This window comes from Sylvia atricapilla, chromosome 4 (genome assembly GCF_009819655.1).
Source record: "Sylvia atricapilla isolate bSylAtr1 chromosome 4, bSylAtr1.pri, whole genome shotgun sequence".
NCBI classification, from domain to species: Eukaryota; Metazoa; Chordata; class Aves; order Passeriformes; family Sylviidae; genus Sylvia; species Sylvia atricapilla.
This window is the reverse complement of record NC_089143.1, coordinates 41,684,102-41,699,935: the sequence shown is the minus strand read 5'-3', so window position 1 is coordinate 41,699,935 and position 15,834 is coordinate 41,684,102. Positions and strand designations below refer to the sequence as shown.

General features: G+C 37.6%; 1 protein-coding gene across 6 annotated transcripts in view; it reads left to right on the top strand.

Annotated features, from left to right (window-relative positions):
* RAPGEF2 (Rap guanine nucleotide exchange factor 2) overlaps positions 1–15,834 on the top strand; it is a 127,197-nt gene that overhangs the window by 54,593 nt on the left and 56,770 nt on the right. The window contains exon 1 of one of the 6 annotated variants that reach the window (XM_066317645.1): positions 2,480–3,600. The exons of 4 other annotated variants lie outside the window; for them this stretch is intronic. In XM_066317645.1, the coding sequence (XP_066173742.1) occupies positions 3,541–3,600 (60 nt within the window). In that variant the 5' untranslated portion in view covers positions 2,480–3,540. Of the gene's footprint in view, positions 1–2,479; positions 3,601–15,834 lie in introns of those variants that run through there. One more of the 6 variants, XM_066317646.1, reaches the window with a different exon arrangement.

The window sequence follows — 15,834 nt, the reverse complement described above, 5'->3', positions numbered from 1 at the left end:
AGATTTTCTGTAATGTATTTACACTTGGTTATGAAACTTTCCACACTGTATTTTTCTTGTGGTTTGCACTGATTTAAATTCCAGTCATTTTTCACTGTAACCTATAACAATTCACCGGACTTCTACTTCAATTATTTTTTATAAAAATTAATTATAGGTAAGTATTTTCTGAATTGAAAATGGACAGTACATGCGATCACAATATACTTGGAAATGGTGCCAGCTGGGGAGGAAGGAGTCAGGAAATGGAATTCACCATATATTTCTTAAAGTTGTTTTGACTCAGATTGTCTGTGAGTGGTGTTTTCTTCACCTAATTTCATTAAAGGTTACTTTTCACATTTATGAAAATAAAGGGACTTAACTTTTCTATTTTGGAAACCACAGAGTTTTTGTCAGTCTGATGCATATGAACATCAATTAAACTTCATCAGGTAAATAAAAAGTTTTGCGTTCATGTACAAAGTACTGGCTTAATGTACTAAGAGGATGAGTAGAAGTGTACAGTGGTAACCAGAGTAAGTAGTAAGAACGTGTTTAATAGCAGTGTTATATGAAAGTTTTGTGTTTCACTACTGTTTTGGTGGGTTTATTCATGTTTTCATGTTACTCGTGAAGGCCTGTGACACAGAAACCTGTGCTGGATTTTAGCTGGAAATATCAACTGATGCAGAGAGGATGCATGTTGATAGTTGTGTGTGTGGCAGAGTTCACAAAGTGGTATGCTGTCTTCCTGTGCTGGGGAGATGTTTCTCTTTTGGCAGAACTTAATTTTTTTCCTATCATGAGCATAAAATACTCAAATTCTGCTCATGGTGTTAACCACAAGGCCACCCAATCAAACTGAAGAGGGTTTTAATTGCTTTGTCAACAAGTAGTATTTTTAAATTTTGTACTAGAGGAGGTTTGCCTAAGCATCCTAGAATTCATAACTTCTGCTACTTCTAATCAGCACTTCATCAGAAAATTGATTATGCTCAGCATTACACTGTTTTACAAGACTGAAGCATAATTTAATGTTTTAAAATCATCTGTTGCACTGGCACTTGGCAAAGACTTTCAAAATTCTAAACTAATTGTTATAATTGAATAATTTAAAGAATAATTTATCTTTTAGAATATACTGAAGGCCAAGGCCATAAGTGTCATTAAACTCACATAAATGTCAATACATTCAATTTGAAAGTTGTTGTATATGAAACTGCGTCCCTCGAAGAGTTGTGTAAAAAATAGACTGGATTATTTCAGGATTTTCTCTGCCGTTACTACAATTCATTTCCACTAATTTTTATAGCCTCATTTGCTAGCAGTCATTGCCAGGAATGAAGGAAATCAATGTGTAACAAACTAAACTCATTATCAGTGTACATGTTAATTTGGGGGAAGGCAGCTGCAGATTGTAGGACATAGTATTCTGCAGTATCCAGTCTTTTCCCTGTGTATTTTGCCTCTGTAACTACTGCTAAGTCTTTTCTTCAGCTGTTCTTGTTGTGGGAAAAAAAAACCCCAACCAACTTTGAAATTGTTGTAAGGCCAAATGGTCTCTGATTTTAAAGAATGTTGTTGTAAAGGTGTTACAGGGAACTGTACTAAAGTTGAAACCCAATGAATGTGTGTCGTGTGCCTGGCTTGGTCACTCCTATGGCAAGTGATACAAACCTGTGGCACTTAAGAGGTGCATTGTATGTGGCTGACAGTTTATTGCTTAAGCACATCCCTGTTGCTTTTCAGCTCCTCTGCAGGATGATTTTGCTAATACAGCATGAGGAGGGTGTAGTGTGAATGGGAGTGACCGGGGACATTTCTGCGTTTAAGATACAATTGCGTTCTGAGGGGAGAATTATAGATGCCATATTTATGTCAGTCTCTTCCACAGCCCCTATACCCATGTGTTTTTAGTATAATTTGTGTATTCGGTGTGCAAGGAGAAGCAGGAGCTCCATTCAGAAAGGCTGGAATGGTATGTTAAAGGTGTCTGGACATGTACCTCCCACACCCTGTGGCTGGATGTCTCTGGCCTGTGAAAGGGCGAAGCTGCTGAAAATCTGAGAGAGCTCATCAAGTGCACTGTTTTTAAATACGTGATAAAAATGTTTACAGCTCTGCAGCAGCTCTCTTTTGGGTGGAGGTGGTGGTGGGGGGGAAGGGAGGTGATGTATCTGCTCTAGCATTATCTTCCTGAAAAGTCGTGTTCAGTTCAGGATTTGGCGAGGTAAACGTGGGTCCTCATTCCCACCCTGGCTTCAGTGATATTCTTAGGAGCCAGCAGCAAACGGATCCCTCCCCTCTGGGGATGCCTTGATCTTCCGAGGCTGATACCAGCCACAGGCAGGAGCTTGCTGCTTTATCTGCATTGTCCATCTCTACCTTAATGAGTGAAACAGTTAAGTATCAGAGGGGGCGAGCCTCTAGGAATGTGTCTTCCATTTGACTCGAATATTTCGGTGGATAAAGGGAGAGGGAGGGAGAGGAGAGAGAGAGAGAAATCCACTTACATCACTCGAACTGCATTGAGTGTGTGCCTGTGTGCAGGTTAAGAGACAGACTTCAGTGTCTTTGCTTTCTGCAGGAAGCAGCAATGCCGTTTGTATCCTAAGAGGAATTTTTTATTTAGAAAAGGAAGCATTCTTTCTACCCAGGAAATGGCTTTCCTTGTGCGTTGCTATGCCAACTGCCTGCAGCCATGGTCTTCCAAAGTAAGCACAATAACGTAATTATATTGGCGTATTGCATTCAGACTCATGATTCTCTGGGTTTTTTTTTTTTTTTGTGTGTGTAACTGTGTTGTATTTTTGTTGCTGACTTTTTGGGCGGTAGAAATGCTTGTCTTGATTGTGAGGAACAGGCATCATAAAATTAAATGTCCATCAATGTCATGCTGCTGAGATTAATTGTGCAAACTTGGTTAGCTGAGTGGAACAGAGATCAGTGGTCACTACTCTGTCAGCATCATTAGCAGCCAGGGGAGGAGGTCCCTATTTGTGTGCGCTACCCTGATTTTGGGGGAGTGGAGGGTAGTGGTGGCAGGAGGGGGGAGGCTGCATTTGTGAGTGTGTGATTGCAAATGAAACAGGAGTATTAACAATGCTTGGCTGAGTGCTGCAGGCTGGTTCCTGCACCCTGACCAATATAATACTGTATTAAGCCTTTTTGAGGGAGTCTCTGTGCAGTCAGCCATTTTAGCTTTTTTTCGTCCTTGTTTTTTTTTTTTTTTTGTCCCTTTCCCATTCCTCAGGCTCGGGGAATGGTTTTGTTCCCTTGAATGGATGCTGGATATGTAGGGTTTCATCAGGCTCTGTATGTCCTGACATGCTTAGACTTTCAGTGCTGCAAAAATGGAGACTAAGGCTGTCATTCGGATTGCTGCTCTGCACTACAAGTGCGAGGGGGGTTTTGAGCTTACCAGTAGTGACACTTTTAGCTCCAGCTTGGTTTCACCCCCTCCGCCTCTTTTTAATTTGATGCTGTAGAGGGTGACTTGCCATCCATAAGAAATTGGTACATGATGTGTAAATTCAGTTCAGCTTATGTTTCTTCATTATGAAACCACTTGCAATCCCAGCTAACCATGGAGTTATGGGCCAGCAGGAGAAACACTCAGTAAGTATTGCAAATTCTGTTTGTTCTATCAATAACCTGTCACGGGCAAACTGCATGGGGATTGAAACTGCTTGTCGTCCTGCTCACTGGCTTTCCTGCTTGTGGATTTCATAGCGGGTTTGGAGGGAAAGCTGTACCTGAGCTGGCATTACTGTTGGTGGCTGTATTTGAAATAGTTTTTAGCTTAGAAAAGGCAACTCTGTAGGTTCTTTTTGAATGCTAAAAATTTACTGAAAAAATGCTGACATACTTTGGTTGGGCAGGAAGCTTTGAGCATTCAGTTAAAATCATTATGTATTTGTTAAAACTTTAGAGCAATATGTAAGCTGTATAACAAGTGATATAATTGTAGGTGATGATAAGAATAGATTTATTCTGTCTAGCGTGTGCTACTAGTGTGCTGTTGCCTTGTAGCATGGCGTTTAACATCTGCGATACACTTATGCTGAAATGCAGAAACTGTTAGTGAAACATGGAATGAACAAAAGGCATAAGTACTGATGCTTTCTAATTGATCCCATGAGTCAGCTACACCTTTGTCATGCTTTAATCCCATAGGCTGCCTGTGTTTATTGTTTGGGAAAAATGCATTCATAAGCAGAAGAGCAAACATTATTTAACAAGGCCTCAGGTGTCAGGAATTAGAAATTTAGGTTTTGCATGAAAAAAGGTTCTGTAAGTTCTGTAAAAATGTATAGAACCTTATTGCTCCAATGTTTAAATTGCTTAAAATGTTTAAATCTTCGTGCAAGATTTTATAGGGTTCAATATTGTTTTCAATCTTAAAATTTGTTTCTTGAGAAGGTATTTATGAATATATGTTCTGTGGCTATGGTGTCTTAGAATGTGCATGGGTATGTGAACAGGATGCTCAGCAGATACAGTTAAAGAATTGTATATAGTTGGAAGAGATGATAGCAGGAACTTTTTGAAGGAAGAACTTTTTTTTGCAAGAATTCAGTGTTGATTGTGTAGAAATACAGAAAGTAACCTGGAAATGTTTTAGAATGTGTCCAGTGAATTTTTCTTACACATGTAGCAACATATCACAGTTTCTTAGTGCAGACTGTTTTGTTCCTTTCTCTTGTTAATTGCATTCTAAGTATAAGGGAGTTCATGTAACCAAACCGTTTGGTGTTCATGAAATATTTACAACTTAATCTAAAAAAAACACAAACAAACCCCACCTTCTTTCCTCCTGAAACTCAAGCACTGAAGAAGCTGAAATAGAATAGGATACTTTAAATTTGCAAATAGGAATAAAATGAAAAAGCTGCGTATGTATTGGATTTTCTGGCTTATTCTACTCTCCAAAGAATGTCAATGAAAAGTTCTAGATTTACTCTGGTAGCACAAGTTTAACTGATATTAAATAAGTGCTTATAGATAAAGGAAAAAAATAAACTAGCTTTTTAAAAACTCTACATTACAAACTCTGTCATATTCTAGTTGTATAACTTTGAGTTATTTAAATCACAGAGATTAATTTCACTCTCCAAAATAGAGACTGGACTAAAATGTAGGAATAGTAAAAGGAAAAAGATCAAGGTATTGCTTTACAAATGCCCCCATATAGACAAGAGAAAGAAATCATACTGTCTGATATGTAGTTGCAGATTTTTCATGAAAAAAGGACATAGTTTAAAGACTATATAGAACTTTAAACTGTTAGGACACAGACTGGCTTAGCAAAAACCACTGCTTTGCCAATGAAACCTTTCATGCCTGTTCACCAGGTAGACATTATTTTCCTTGGACTGAAAGGTGTAAATTTTTCATGGATAGGCAAGGGAAGCTTGGAGTTCCAAGGCATAAGGCTTTATCTTACTTTGCTTGAGAAGAAAACTTCTTGAATTAATCATTTCTGGTAATGAGTTATTTTTATGTTAGTATGTTCCCAGAATTCTAAATATTTTATTGATGTCTGGCTTGAACTTATTTCAAGGAGAGAGGCTTAATTACTTCTGTGACATCCCACCCAGAGTCTCACAGCTTGATTTGCTGGATCTGAATGCAAAAAATCTCCTGTGCAAGGTTTCACAAATTTCTATGAATTATTTTACTTAATGCTCTTAAATCTTAATTTCACAGTAGTTTAGTTAGGGAATGAGGGATATGGTTTAAATCTCTTGTTCTATGAAAATGGTATGCAAACTGGCCATTTTGTTAATCATGGTGAAAATGAAAAGAGGGAGACTGAAAAATGCTCTTGTGTTTCCTAGTTTGTTTTTTTTTTTTTTTTAATTAAAAAAAAAAAGTCAGCAGCATCAATCAAGTGTATTGGTCTTACATGCCTTATATTTCATAAATTGGAAGAGTTTGAAGCAATGCTACAAGCCCTTATCTGAAAGGGATGTTCCTTGATACACAACTACTGTCATCTGTTTAACAGGGAGTAAAATTACGCTCTGGGTGAAAGATGGCAGAGAAGTGAAAGCAGGATTGTTGCTAAAATACTAACGCTTAGTTCTTGTATTTGATGTACTTTACCAGATTTTGTGTAATTAACAGAATCTTAGAATGGTTCAGGTTGGAAGGGTCCTTAAAGACCATCTTCTTCCAACCCCTCTGGTGTGGACAGAGACACCTTTTACTAGACCAGGTTGCTCAGAGCCCCATCCAGCTTGGCCTTGAGCATCCCCAGGGATGGGGCATCTTCAGTAGGTCCATTGTCTTTGGCTATGTCCTTGCTGATTGTAGGAGTCTTCTCAACCAGCTTTGTAGGGCTTTCATTATGATTTTGCTGTCTTAAATTTTAGGAAGATGAATGATGTTCAAAATGTATTGCTTTGTGGATGTTCAAATAATCTCTTGAAAAGCTTCACACATTGCATCTTATACCTGGTTTATTATGTGGAAAAAAATCACATGAAGTTCTAGTGCAAGAAGGTTCCCATTATAGGCTTGGGTCTTGTAAGGTGTTAGCTTTCAATCTCATTTATCTTTTTCCTTTGTATCTGTTGTTCACAGGAACTTCACACAAGGTCAACTAAAAAAAACAAAATGAAAAAAAATTGACAGGTATAATGACTTGTGATTCATAATTCTTATACAACTGTAATGATTAACAACTCATGAATTGCACAATACATTGGAATGACTTGTGGACAGTGTGTAAAAAGTATATTTTTACTTCAGGTGTAATTGAAATAAAGTCTACTAAGAAAGGACAAATTTTGCTGCTGGCACAGTGACACTTCCTTAGTGATCATGGGTGCTGCAGTCTTTGATGTACTTGACCTGTCTTGAATTAGAAAAAAAACTGGAAGCAGCAAGTCAAATTTTTGGGTTGTTCTTACCATATTCTAATTCACAAAGATTTATGGCAATGTGCTAGGAGTCCACTCCCTCCCAGGAAAGAGAAGGAAATGAGTGATATTTTGAGGAAAAGTCTTGAATGGGGATTGTTCAAAAATAGTTATTTTAGTTTGATGTGTAGTAAGGATGCCTGTTGGCATGCTTTCCTAAGAAATCTAGAACTATACTAGAAATAATTTTCTGTTACTGGAAGAGATCATCAGTATTTTTTCTTAACTCATATAATAAATGTAACATGAAATAGTTATTTGTCCTTTGGGTGTGCATCACGTGGTACTAATAAGTCATGGAAAGAGATGTGGTGTTGTTATCAGATGACTACAGTTGCTAAGCTTTTGCTTATTTGTATATACATATCTGGAAAAAAACCAGACCTGTGAAAAAGCTCTTTCTAGGTAGTAGTGACCTGTTAGCTGCTGCAGCTGCTGATGGTTATGATTTTGTTCATTTTGATGAATTACATTGCTCTGGGACTTGATACATATTATCTTTTGTTGTTAGGCACCTTTATTTTTAGCACTCATTTAAACCAGATTTTGGGTTTGGCCCCTTCTGATTATTCCTTTCCTTTTAATTTGTGTCTTTTGAAAAAAAAAAAAAAAAATCCTCTCAGGAGACTAGTAAAGGGGTTGTGGATTTTTCATGTGATTAGAAATAGTGTTTCACCTCTTTATAAGTGCATTATGATAGAGTATTTAATTGGAGGACCATGTGTCTTCTGCAAGATTTATCTCAAGATGGATAGCTCTGTAATGAGCAGCTGCTGATGTTTTGGGTGAGCTTCATTGCTCAAAAGGCCAGGTTGTGTTTATGGTGTGGTATTCAAGTCTTACTCAGAAGAGAAAAGCATAAATATTATTCTCTTCTGCGGCTTTTCAAGATGCTTGTAACTGCAGTGTTCAGGCAATTAATTAAGGTAATGCGGGGGCGGCATTATCTTAATTTTTCAGGTAGGTCTGCTGAAGCAAGTATTTTGCAAAACATAGAGACAGAATTTGGAGAGCTTAAGATGGTCATTCCACAGCATAGAAAGGTCTAAAGCATTCAAAGAATGGATTTTGTTGCTTCAGTTTTCTGTATTGGCCCAATTCAGGCCCTCACAACCTAATGATCATATGAAAGGTTGATTTTAAGTGACGTGCCTGGCATCCTGCCAGAGATCTGTGGTAGACTCTGGCTAAATTCCTGTTCTTCAGGACAGCATTTAACTGCAGATTTCCCCAAATGCTTATAAATGGCAAAATTTGGGTCATTCCGTAGGAATTACTGTGCTTGCGTTTAGTGACCTGTAGAGATGGCAATGAGAGCATCCTTGGCACTTAAAGGATGTCCTGCTATCTTTCTGTTATGGTTTCAATGCCTGGCAATTGCACAGCATATTTTACAGTGAGAGGAGAAGAGAGAGGGAGAGAAAAAAAACCCAACCAAACAACCCACAAGACCATACTGGAAAGCCTCCATCTATATGTAATGAAGTAGCTAATTTTTTTTTTTCCAGGTCAACATGGGTAGTTGATGTAGAAGATTGCACAGTAGGGCATTTTCTAGCAAGTTTATGAAGTAAGAGAGTTTCAGGCCTCACAACATGTTTAGTATTGTGGCTCTGGTTTATATTCTAAAGAGGCCAAATCTAGTGGTGCTGTTGAAGTGTTTGCTGAGTGATGTTTTTGATGGTGCATACGTGAATGTGGCATTTATAGTCACAATGCAGATGTGAACCTGTAAAGGAAAGTCAGCTTCTCCCAAAATGCTATTTTGAGACTGAGAGACTAAAGCTATTTATTATTACTGAGTTGTTGGCACTCCTGCCTGATCATCAGATGTGCTGAAAATCTAGCTGATATTGAGAGCTGCTGACGCCCAACAATTACAAAAATCCAAAAACTATCCAAGCAACCAAAAATCCCAAACATCAGAAAAAGTTAAAAATCCTAAATCCCTTAACATAGTGTTGATTTGCTCCTGATTCTTTGAATTAATAAAGTCATAGGAAGAAGGGAAACTCTAAAAAGCAGAGACAATGTGTTGTAAGAAGCCTAAGTTAGAAGTAAGTTAAATATGGAATTCACGATATGCACAATGAGTAGCATGAAGTTCATTGTAGCTAGAAGCAAGCAGTAAGGAAACTAAGGAAATCCTGTGCCTCAGTATCTCAAGTTCATTATTCCACCTGCAAAATAATTGGAGTCCCTTGCTGAATGCTGGCTCAAGGGTTTTAATCAGTGATACTTAATGCTGGTATTTCATTTCCAAGTGACGTAAACTCAACAGTTTAGCAAAGAAAACAGTAAAAAATACTCCAGTGAGAGGAAGTAAGTTAGATATTGTTTTTGGGAAATTCGTTTTTAATTATAAAGGACAGGGAACCTCTGTGATATGTAAAGAAACATGTGGCTTGTAAGAGGATTAGAAAATGCTGTGAGTTGTGCTGCTTTTTTTCTGCAGTCATGATTGCTGCTGGTACTACTCCAGCAGCAAAAGTAAGGGGAGGTGTCTTGTGTCCTGTATTCTGCTGCTAGCATGACCTGAAGCTTATCTGCAAAATACTTCTGTACTTGATAACTTTACAGGTTTTCTGCAAAATCAATGAAATATCAAGAGATAACAGGAATGATTTAATGGTATGAGCATTAGGAACTATGATTTCTAAATTCTAAACTAGAAGTGCCTAAACATTTAGGCTATGTTCAGGCCATCAGCACTCTGGGATCATAATATTGGTGCTGGAAACTCTTAATTATAATTTTTAAAGCTTATTTAAAGTTTGTTTTTCTTCAATTATCTTGCATTTTTTTTTATTAATTTTTGTATTCCAGGCTTTAAATTGCTACAAATTAGCCCTTAACAGCATCCTTGGTGTTTTAAAAACTGAGCTAATTTTACTAATCCCTCAATGAATACACAAAGGCATGATTTTTGCTTGACTGAAATAGAGACAAGATTTTTCAGTGTCTTAGGGTTATTTTATTAAAATCTGATTTTTATTTTTGATTGCAACAGCAGATATATGACCAGACTACTAATTCTTTTCATTTGCTATTATTGATGCATTCTTGGTAGCTTTTTCTAAAATTTGAAATTAATAGAACTAATACTACTAGAATGAGAAAAACTGCTTGATAGGGTATTTCAGGAGTTATGCAAGTGAGTGTAATATTGAACCAGTGTTTCCAGTCTCTGAGAAATAAGGTTAATGTTAAGGATTTGAGACACATGAAATATTAATGTCTTGAGATTTACCCTCAACCAAAGAACCTTGTACCAACCGCACTTCATTCTCAATACTGTGTTTAAGAATGTGGTGGCTGTAGTGCAAGAGAAACGTGGCATGACTCCAGCAGTTCTGCAGTGTTTTTAGGATTCTAACCTCTGCATGCTTAACCCATCAATCTGTTACAGAAATGTCACTGGCACTCGTATGGTATCCCAGAATTGGATGGTTGGTGCTTATTCCAGTTTTGTCAGCTTGCCAGTAGTCTTTTTGCTGTTCATTTTGAGATGGTGATGATTCAGCTGAGAACCAGGAGAAGAATAAACTGTACTGAAGGAGTCTCTGCTCAGTGGGTTACTTGTGAAAGCCGATCCTGTGCCCAAAGGCTAAAATTTATTGGCGTGTTTATCATTCCTTCCAAACCCCCTGTTTTGTATGAGGATACTAGAAGGACAGATGAAGGACAACAGATTGCATTGCTGTTATGTAGGTGATGTTGAAGGAAAACAGCTTTACATTATAATACTACCTGACACAAGCAGTGCTGCTGCTTGATCCCTAATAAGTCTGAGGTGTAGGGATGGAGATGAGCTGTTGCCTAAATTTATTTGATTTTATTTGTTGCTAGGGAAAGATGAAGTTTTTCAGCATTTGGTGAAGTAACTGGAAGATAGGAAATGTTGTGTGCATGTTGTTTGTAATTTACTCTTGTAGTGCTGGACTTGCTTACTAGACTGCAAGATTCTATTAATTCCATTAGCAAGAATGTTGGTCCTTTGGGCAAAAGGCTATAATTGTCTTTTTGGGTTGCTCTCACTGCAAATATGAAGGGTGCTACCATGAACCAACTTCATGGTGTTTGGCTAACCTGGCATTCTATACTTGGCCTAAACTTAAGCTGCTCAAGAAGCTAAAAATAAGGCTGTTGGTCCTTTTGCAATCACTGGTCTCCACTGCAGATGTTGGAACTCAAAATCCTGGCATATTTAGTTCCCTTTTCATGAAAAGTGAAAGAGGATTTTCCTAAATGGGAAGTAGCTTGCTAAACCTCACAGCTTGGACTGAGTAGTTTTCTAGCCTTTCCCAAGTCCTGAGTTATAGGCAGTCAAGTTGATGTCTCCAGTAATATGATGTTCCTTCTGCCTGTCTGGAGTGCCTTAAAAAGGCATCAAATAATTTGACCTACTACAATTTTGATAGTTCTTGTCCTTTGTGTTGTATGGAGTGTGACTGCCCTTGCTTAAATTCAAATGGGTTTTCTGATTTTTCCTTACATGTCTTCTGAATTTCAGTTTAGTGACTTCTGTAAACAGCAGAACGCTCTGAACCATTGGACAAAATGTCAAAAAGATTTTGCTTTGAATGTGAAAACAGTTGGGACTCTCTACACTCAAATGTATGCATACCTCCATGGCAGTTCCAGCTCCTAAATGCAGATAGAGATGACAATTCTCCTTTGGACTGGGAATATGCAAACTGGTTTAACACTTTCTCTTTCAGTTCCAGCTTCTTAACATAGATCACGAGCCAATTGCTCTTCAAAATAGAGGAAAAGCAGATTTGTGAGTTAGAATGCAGAGAGGAGCAAAGTATTCCACTATATGTGCATTTGGGATCTGTTCATAAGGTAACAAATGCCATGGCAGGCATGAAATATAGCTCCATGTAGCCCTTGTAACTTTCTACCTGTTTCAGCTGTCCCGGCTTGGCTGGTGGCCATATGCCAGCATTTGGTGACAGTAAAGCATCCTCTTGGTAACTGCAGTTAGCCGATCTTCAGAGGCATAGGGTCAGCCAGGAGCTGTGCTGCAAACCCAGACAACAACTCGATGGTCAAATACCTCAGCCTGGCATTTCTTCCACTCAGTCTGTAGATGTTGCCTCATTTTATCTGACTGCAGCCTGTCACTTGCAAAGCAGAGGTGCTGTGTGCTGGGTCGTTTGGACAAACAGATTAGTTAGGATTTGTTAGTTTATAGCTTGACTCCAAACTGTGACCTTGCAAGTAAGAAGAATTGGTTTAAAGCTTTCTTCTTTTATTCCTCCTCTGAAGAATGAGTCTATAAAAAATGACGTTGCTCTATTTTGTGGGTCTCCCTTTGTGTGTGCAGTCATGTTGGCTTGTTCTATCGTTAAAAATAGGCTTATTCTGTTCCCTGCTGCTGCTCTTCCTGCAGAGCCAGAAGAATGGGAGCTGGGCTGTGCTCTTAGGCCTCCATCCATAGCATTGTTTCCTAAATGCCTATCTGCTGCTGTGTGCCTGCCAGCCTGCCAAATGCTGTAGGAGTTGCGTGAAGGTCAGGAAGGTCTAATGCAGGATGATTTGAAAGAGCATGGGAAAGCCTGAAAAAGAGAACATGGGTGCAGAACTAGGCCATACATCTGCTATTGGTATGGGATTAATGGCTTGAAAATGGGATGATGAAGGACATTGCACCTGACTGTGTTTGGTCTTGGTTGAAAAAAAAAAAAAAAGATTCCAGATTTTGTGAAATTTAAACTGAATTTTGGGAATTATCATCAGCCCGGCTCTCATTTTAGCCCAAGGAAGCTCTTTGTGCTCTTCATTTCTTGAGGAGTTTTTTTGTGGTTTTTTAATTAATTTCTTGGTTTGATTTGGGGTTTTTGTTGTTGTTGGTTTTGTTTATTTGTTGGTTTGAGTTTTTGGGTTGGTTGGTTTTGGGTTTCTTTTGTTTGGATGAGTTTGGGGTTTTACTAGGGGGAGTTGTTTGGTTTTTTTCCTTACATGTAAGGAGCTAAATGAAAGCTCTTCAAAGCAAGCACTCATTGGCTGTGCTGTTTCACCAGTCAAGTTACAGCTTGACCTCTAAATCTTAATGCATTTCTGATAACAAGCTAGGGAAAAAAAGGAACCTGTATTTTCCAAATTCTTGACAAGAAGAAGCTCTTTTCTCTTCTGTGTTGCTCAAGAAGGAGTCAGATGTTATACTTGGATGTGTCTTGCTCACCTTTTCAGCCTTGACCTGCATCACCAGTGGATTTTCTGCTGGTTTTTCTGACCTCTGAATAAGCTGACTATGGAGGATTTTTTTTTAATGCACATAAATAATATAGAATATTCTTTTTTTCTGTTGTCCTCACTTTTAAGGAACCAGGAGGAAAAGGAAAATGCATGAATTTATGGATTTTGGTGCCTTAGTAAAATGTACTACTTAAATAATTAACTCTGTGTCTGGAAATAGTTGTTCACTGGATTTTTTTTTAAGCAGCAGAGAAGACTCATATTTTATTTTAAAACTGAAGTTGTTCAGAGTTGTAGGAGCAGACTGAAAACCAAAGTAAAATGAGAGCAGTGTTAGTTTCTTTTAATAACTGTGGGAGTTGGTATGCTAGGTGTACCTCTCCTTATGTATTGGTGTATGACTTCTGCAAATATTTTCTCTGGTCAGACTCTGGGAGTTTCTGCCCTCTGGGAATTCAGTCTTGCTCATTTTCAAATCAGTAGGTCCTTAACAGTTGATAGTGTAGTTGGAGTTTTTTGGCGTTTTTGTTAGTTGGTTGGGGATTTTTTTGTATGTTTGTGTTTTTTTTTTTTTTTGTGGGTTTTTGGTTTTTGTTGGTTTTTTTTTTTTTTTTTTTTTTTTTTTTTTTTTTTTTTTTTTTTTAATTTTGTTTTTGGGGTGGTGCTTTTTGTGTCTTGTGAGAAGATTAGACACTTCTTGCATTTCAGGGCAAAGGATTTTTAGAAATTTCCATTTACCAGATATTTTCCAAGGTCCTTGAACACAGCTGCTTTTCCTAAATAAATGGTTACTAAAGTGGAGTTTTCCAAACAGTGGCGTGCATGTCAGCAGTAGGATATAGAAAATCTAGTTATCTACTTCTTTCCTGTTGAAGGAAGAGGTTGTTTAGGCAGTTAAATGTCACTCCTACACCTGCAACTTCCATTAGTATTGTGTATTAGTATTCCTTCTGTGATGATGACACCCAGGGAAAACTAAACTTAGGAATTCCTGAGTTAGAGTACCATGATTATTTTTAGAGTTTTGTGGTTTTTTTAGAAGTGGAGATTCAGTGTTGCAACTGAGGTTTTATTCAGTTAGGCATCCAGAGATAACATGCTTAATGTAGTAATGACTAAAATGTCTACCACTCTTATGAAAGTAACTTTCTAAATCTCTTGCTCTATGTGTTGCAGCAAACAACTACTACCATTTGAGTGCTGTTGTGAATGAGCAGTTGGTTTGGCTCTCAAATGATCTGGTTGTTGCAAGGTGACCTAATGCAGTAGCTGGTGTAAATGCACACTGCTTGAGCATGTAAATGCAGGCAACTACTCCAAAGTTTAACTTCTGGTAGATGGGAGAAAAAAGATGAATGTCACGTGCTTGTGTTTGTAGAATGGGCTGCAGTAAAATAAAAAGTAAAGTACCAAGCAAAGCTTGGGGAGTTACAGCAACACTCACTGCTGGGGTATTGCCATGGCATGAGTACATTTGCAATTACAAAACTCATAAAATAAGAAATAAAGCTATTTGACTAATAGTCATGTTAGTATAGCATTAAAAATATAGTTATAGTTATGGTAAAATCATATTGGAAGATTTTGCAACATTTGTCATTAAAAGTTATTTTATCTTGTTACTGTACTTTTTTTCATTAGCCAGAAAAATAGGAAGACTACCTATACTATCTGTAATGTAAATATGAAATCTTCTTACTCTTTGCATTGGTCTCAGTAGTATTATCTACAGACATATAAGGTTTTTAAAGCAATCTTTCATTTGAAATTCCCCTTTGAAAATAACATCATCCCCATTTTCAATCAAAATTAATTGCCTTGTAGTTGTCCAACTTTAAAAAAAAATTGTAACTTTGTTTTTTTAAATGTTCAGTGTTGTGCAATTAGCAAGCTAAGACTAGTGATTATGTCAATATACATTTTTGCTTTATATTAAAAAATGTCAGAATATTTGGAAAAGCAAGCTTTAGCAAGGGCTTTGATGTCCACTTGTCTGTTATTTGTAATATTGCAATTCTTCGTGATTTTTTTGTTTGTTTGTGGTGAAGCAAAAGTGTGCAACTGCCATTGTCAAACAAGGAGAATAGTGGAAACTTCCACCTACTTTTCTCCTAAACTATTCCTTGATACTCTGAAGCAAAGATAATCCTTTTATTAAAACTCCGAGGGTGGCATTGACATGGCTGCAACCGTCAGACTTCAAAGAAAATTTCCATTTAATTGCTTGTGAATAGTCATGTCTCTCTTTAAATTTTCATCAAATTTCTTTCAATTAATATGGTATTTTATAGAGACAGGGCTCTCAGTTTTTGCATCCCTGCACAGGAGCTCTATAAATATTTATATCTTTAAAATTTTTTCTTTGGAAGTATACAGAGTACTTAGGTATTTACCAAGAAGCTACCAGTAAGAAAATCTAAAATGTTTTTATGTTAGTCATGTTGGGTTTGGTCTTTTTTCTCCCTCCATTGGTTAGTCTGCTTCTGGACAGTAAGTATATAAAACAACAGGTTCACTTCAGATTTTTCTGCTTGGATGAGTGACATGGATCTGGAAGGGATTTTCTGGGTCACTGGCATTATACACTTGTGCAGCACACTCATAACTTGGCCTCACTTCAGTTTGAAAGCCTTCTCTACCACAGCTCCTGTGGAGCCTGGTTTGGAGAATCTCTGTGGTTCATTAGATAGCAGCCTTCTTTCAGCTTCCTGCTCATTAGGCT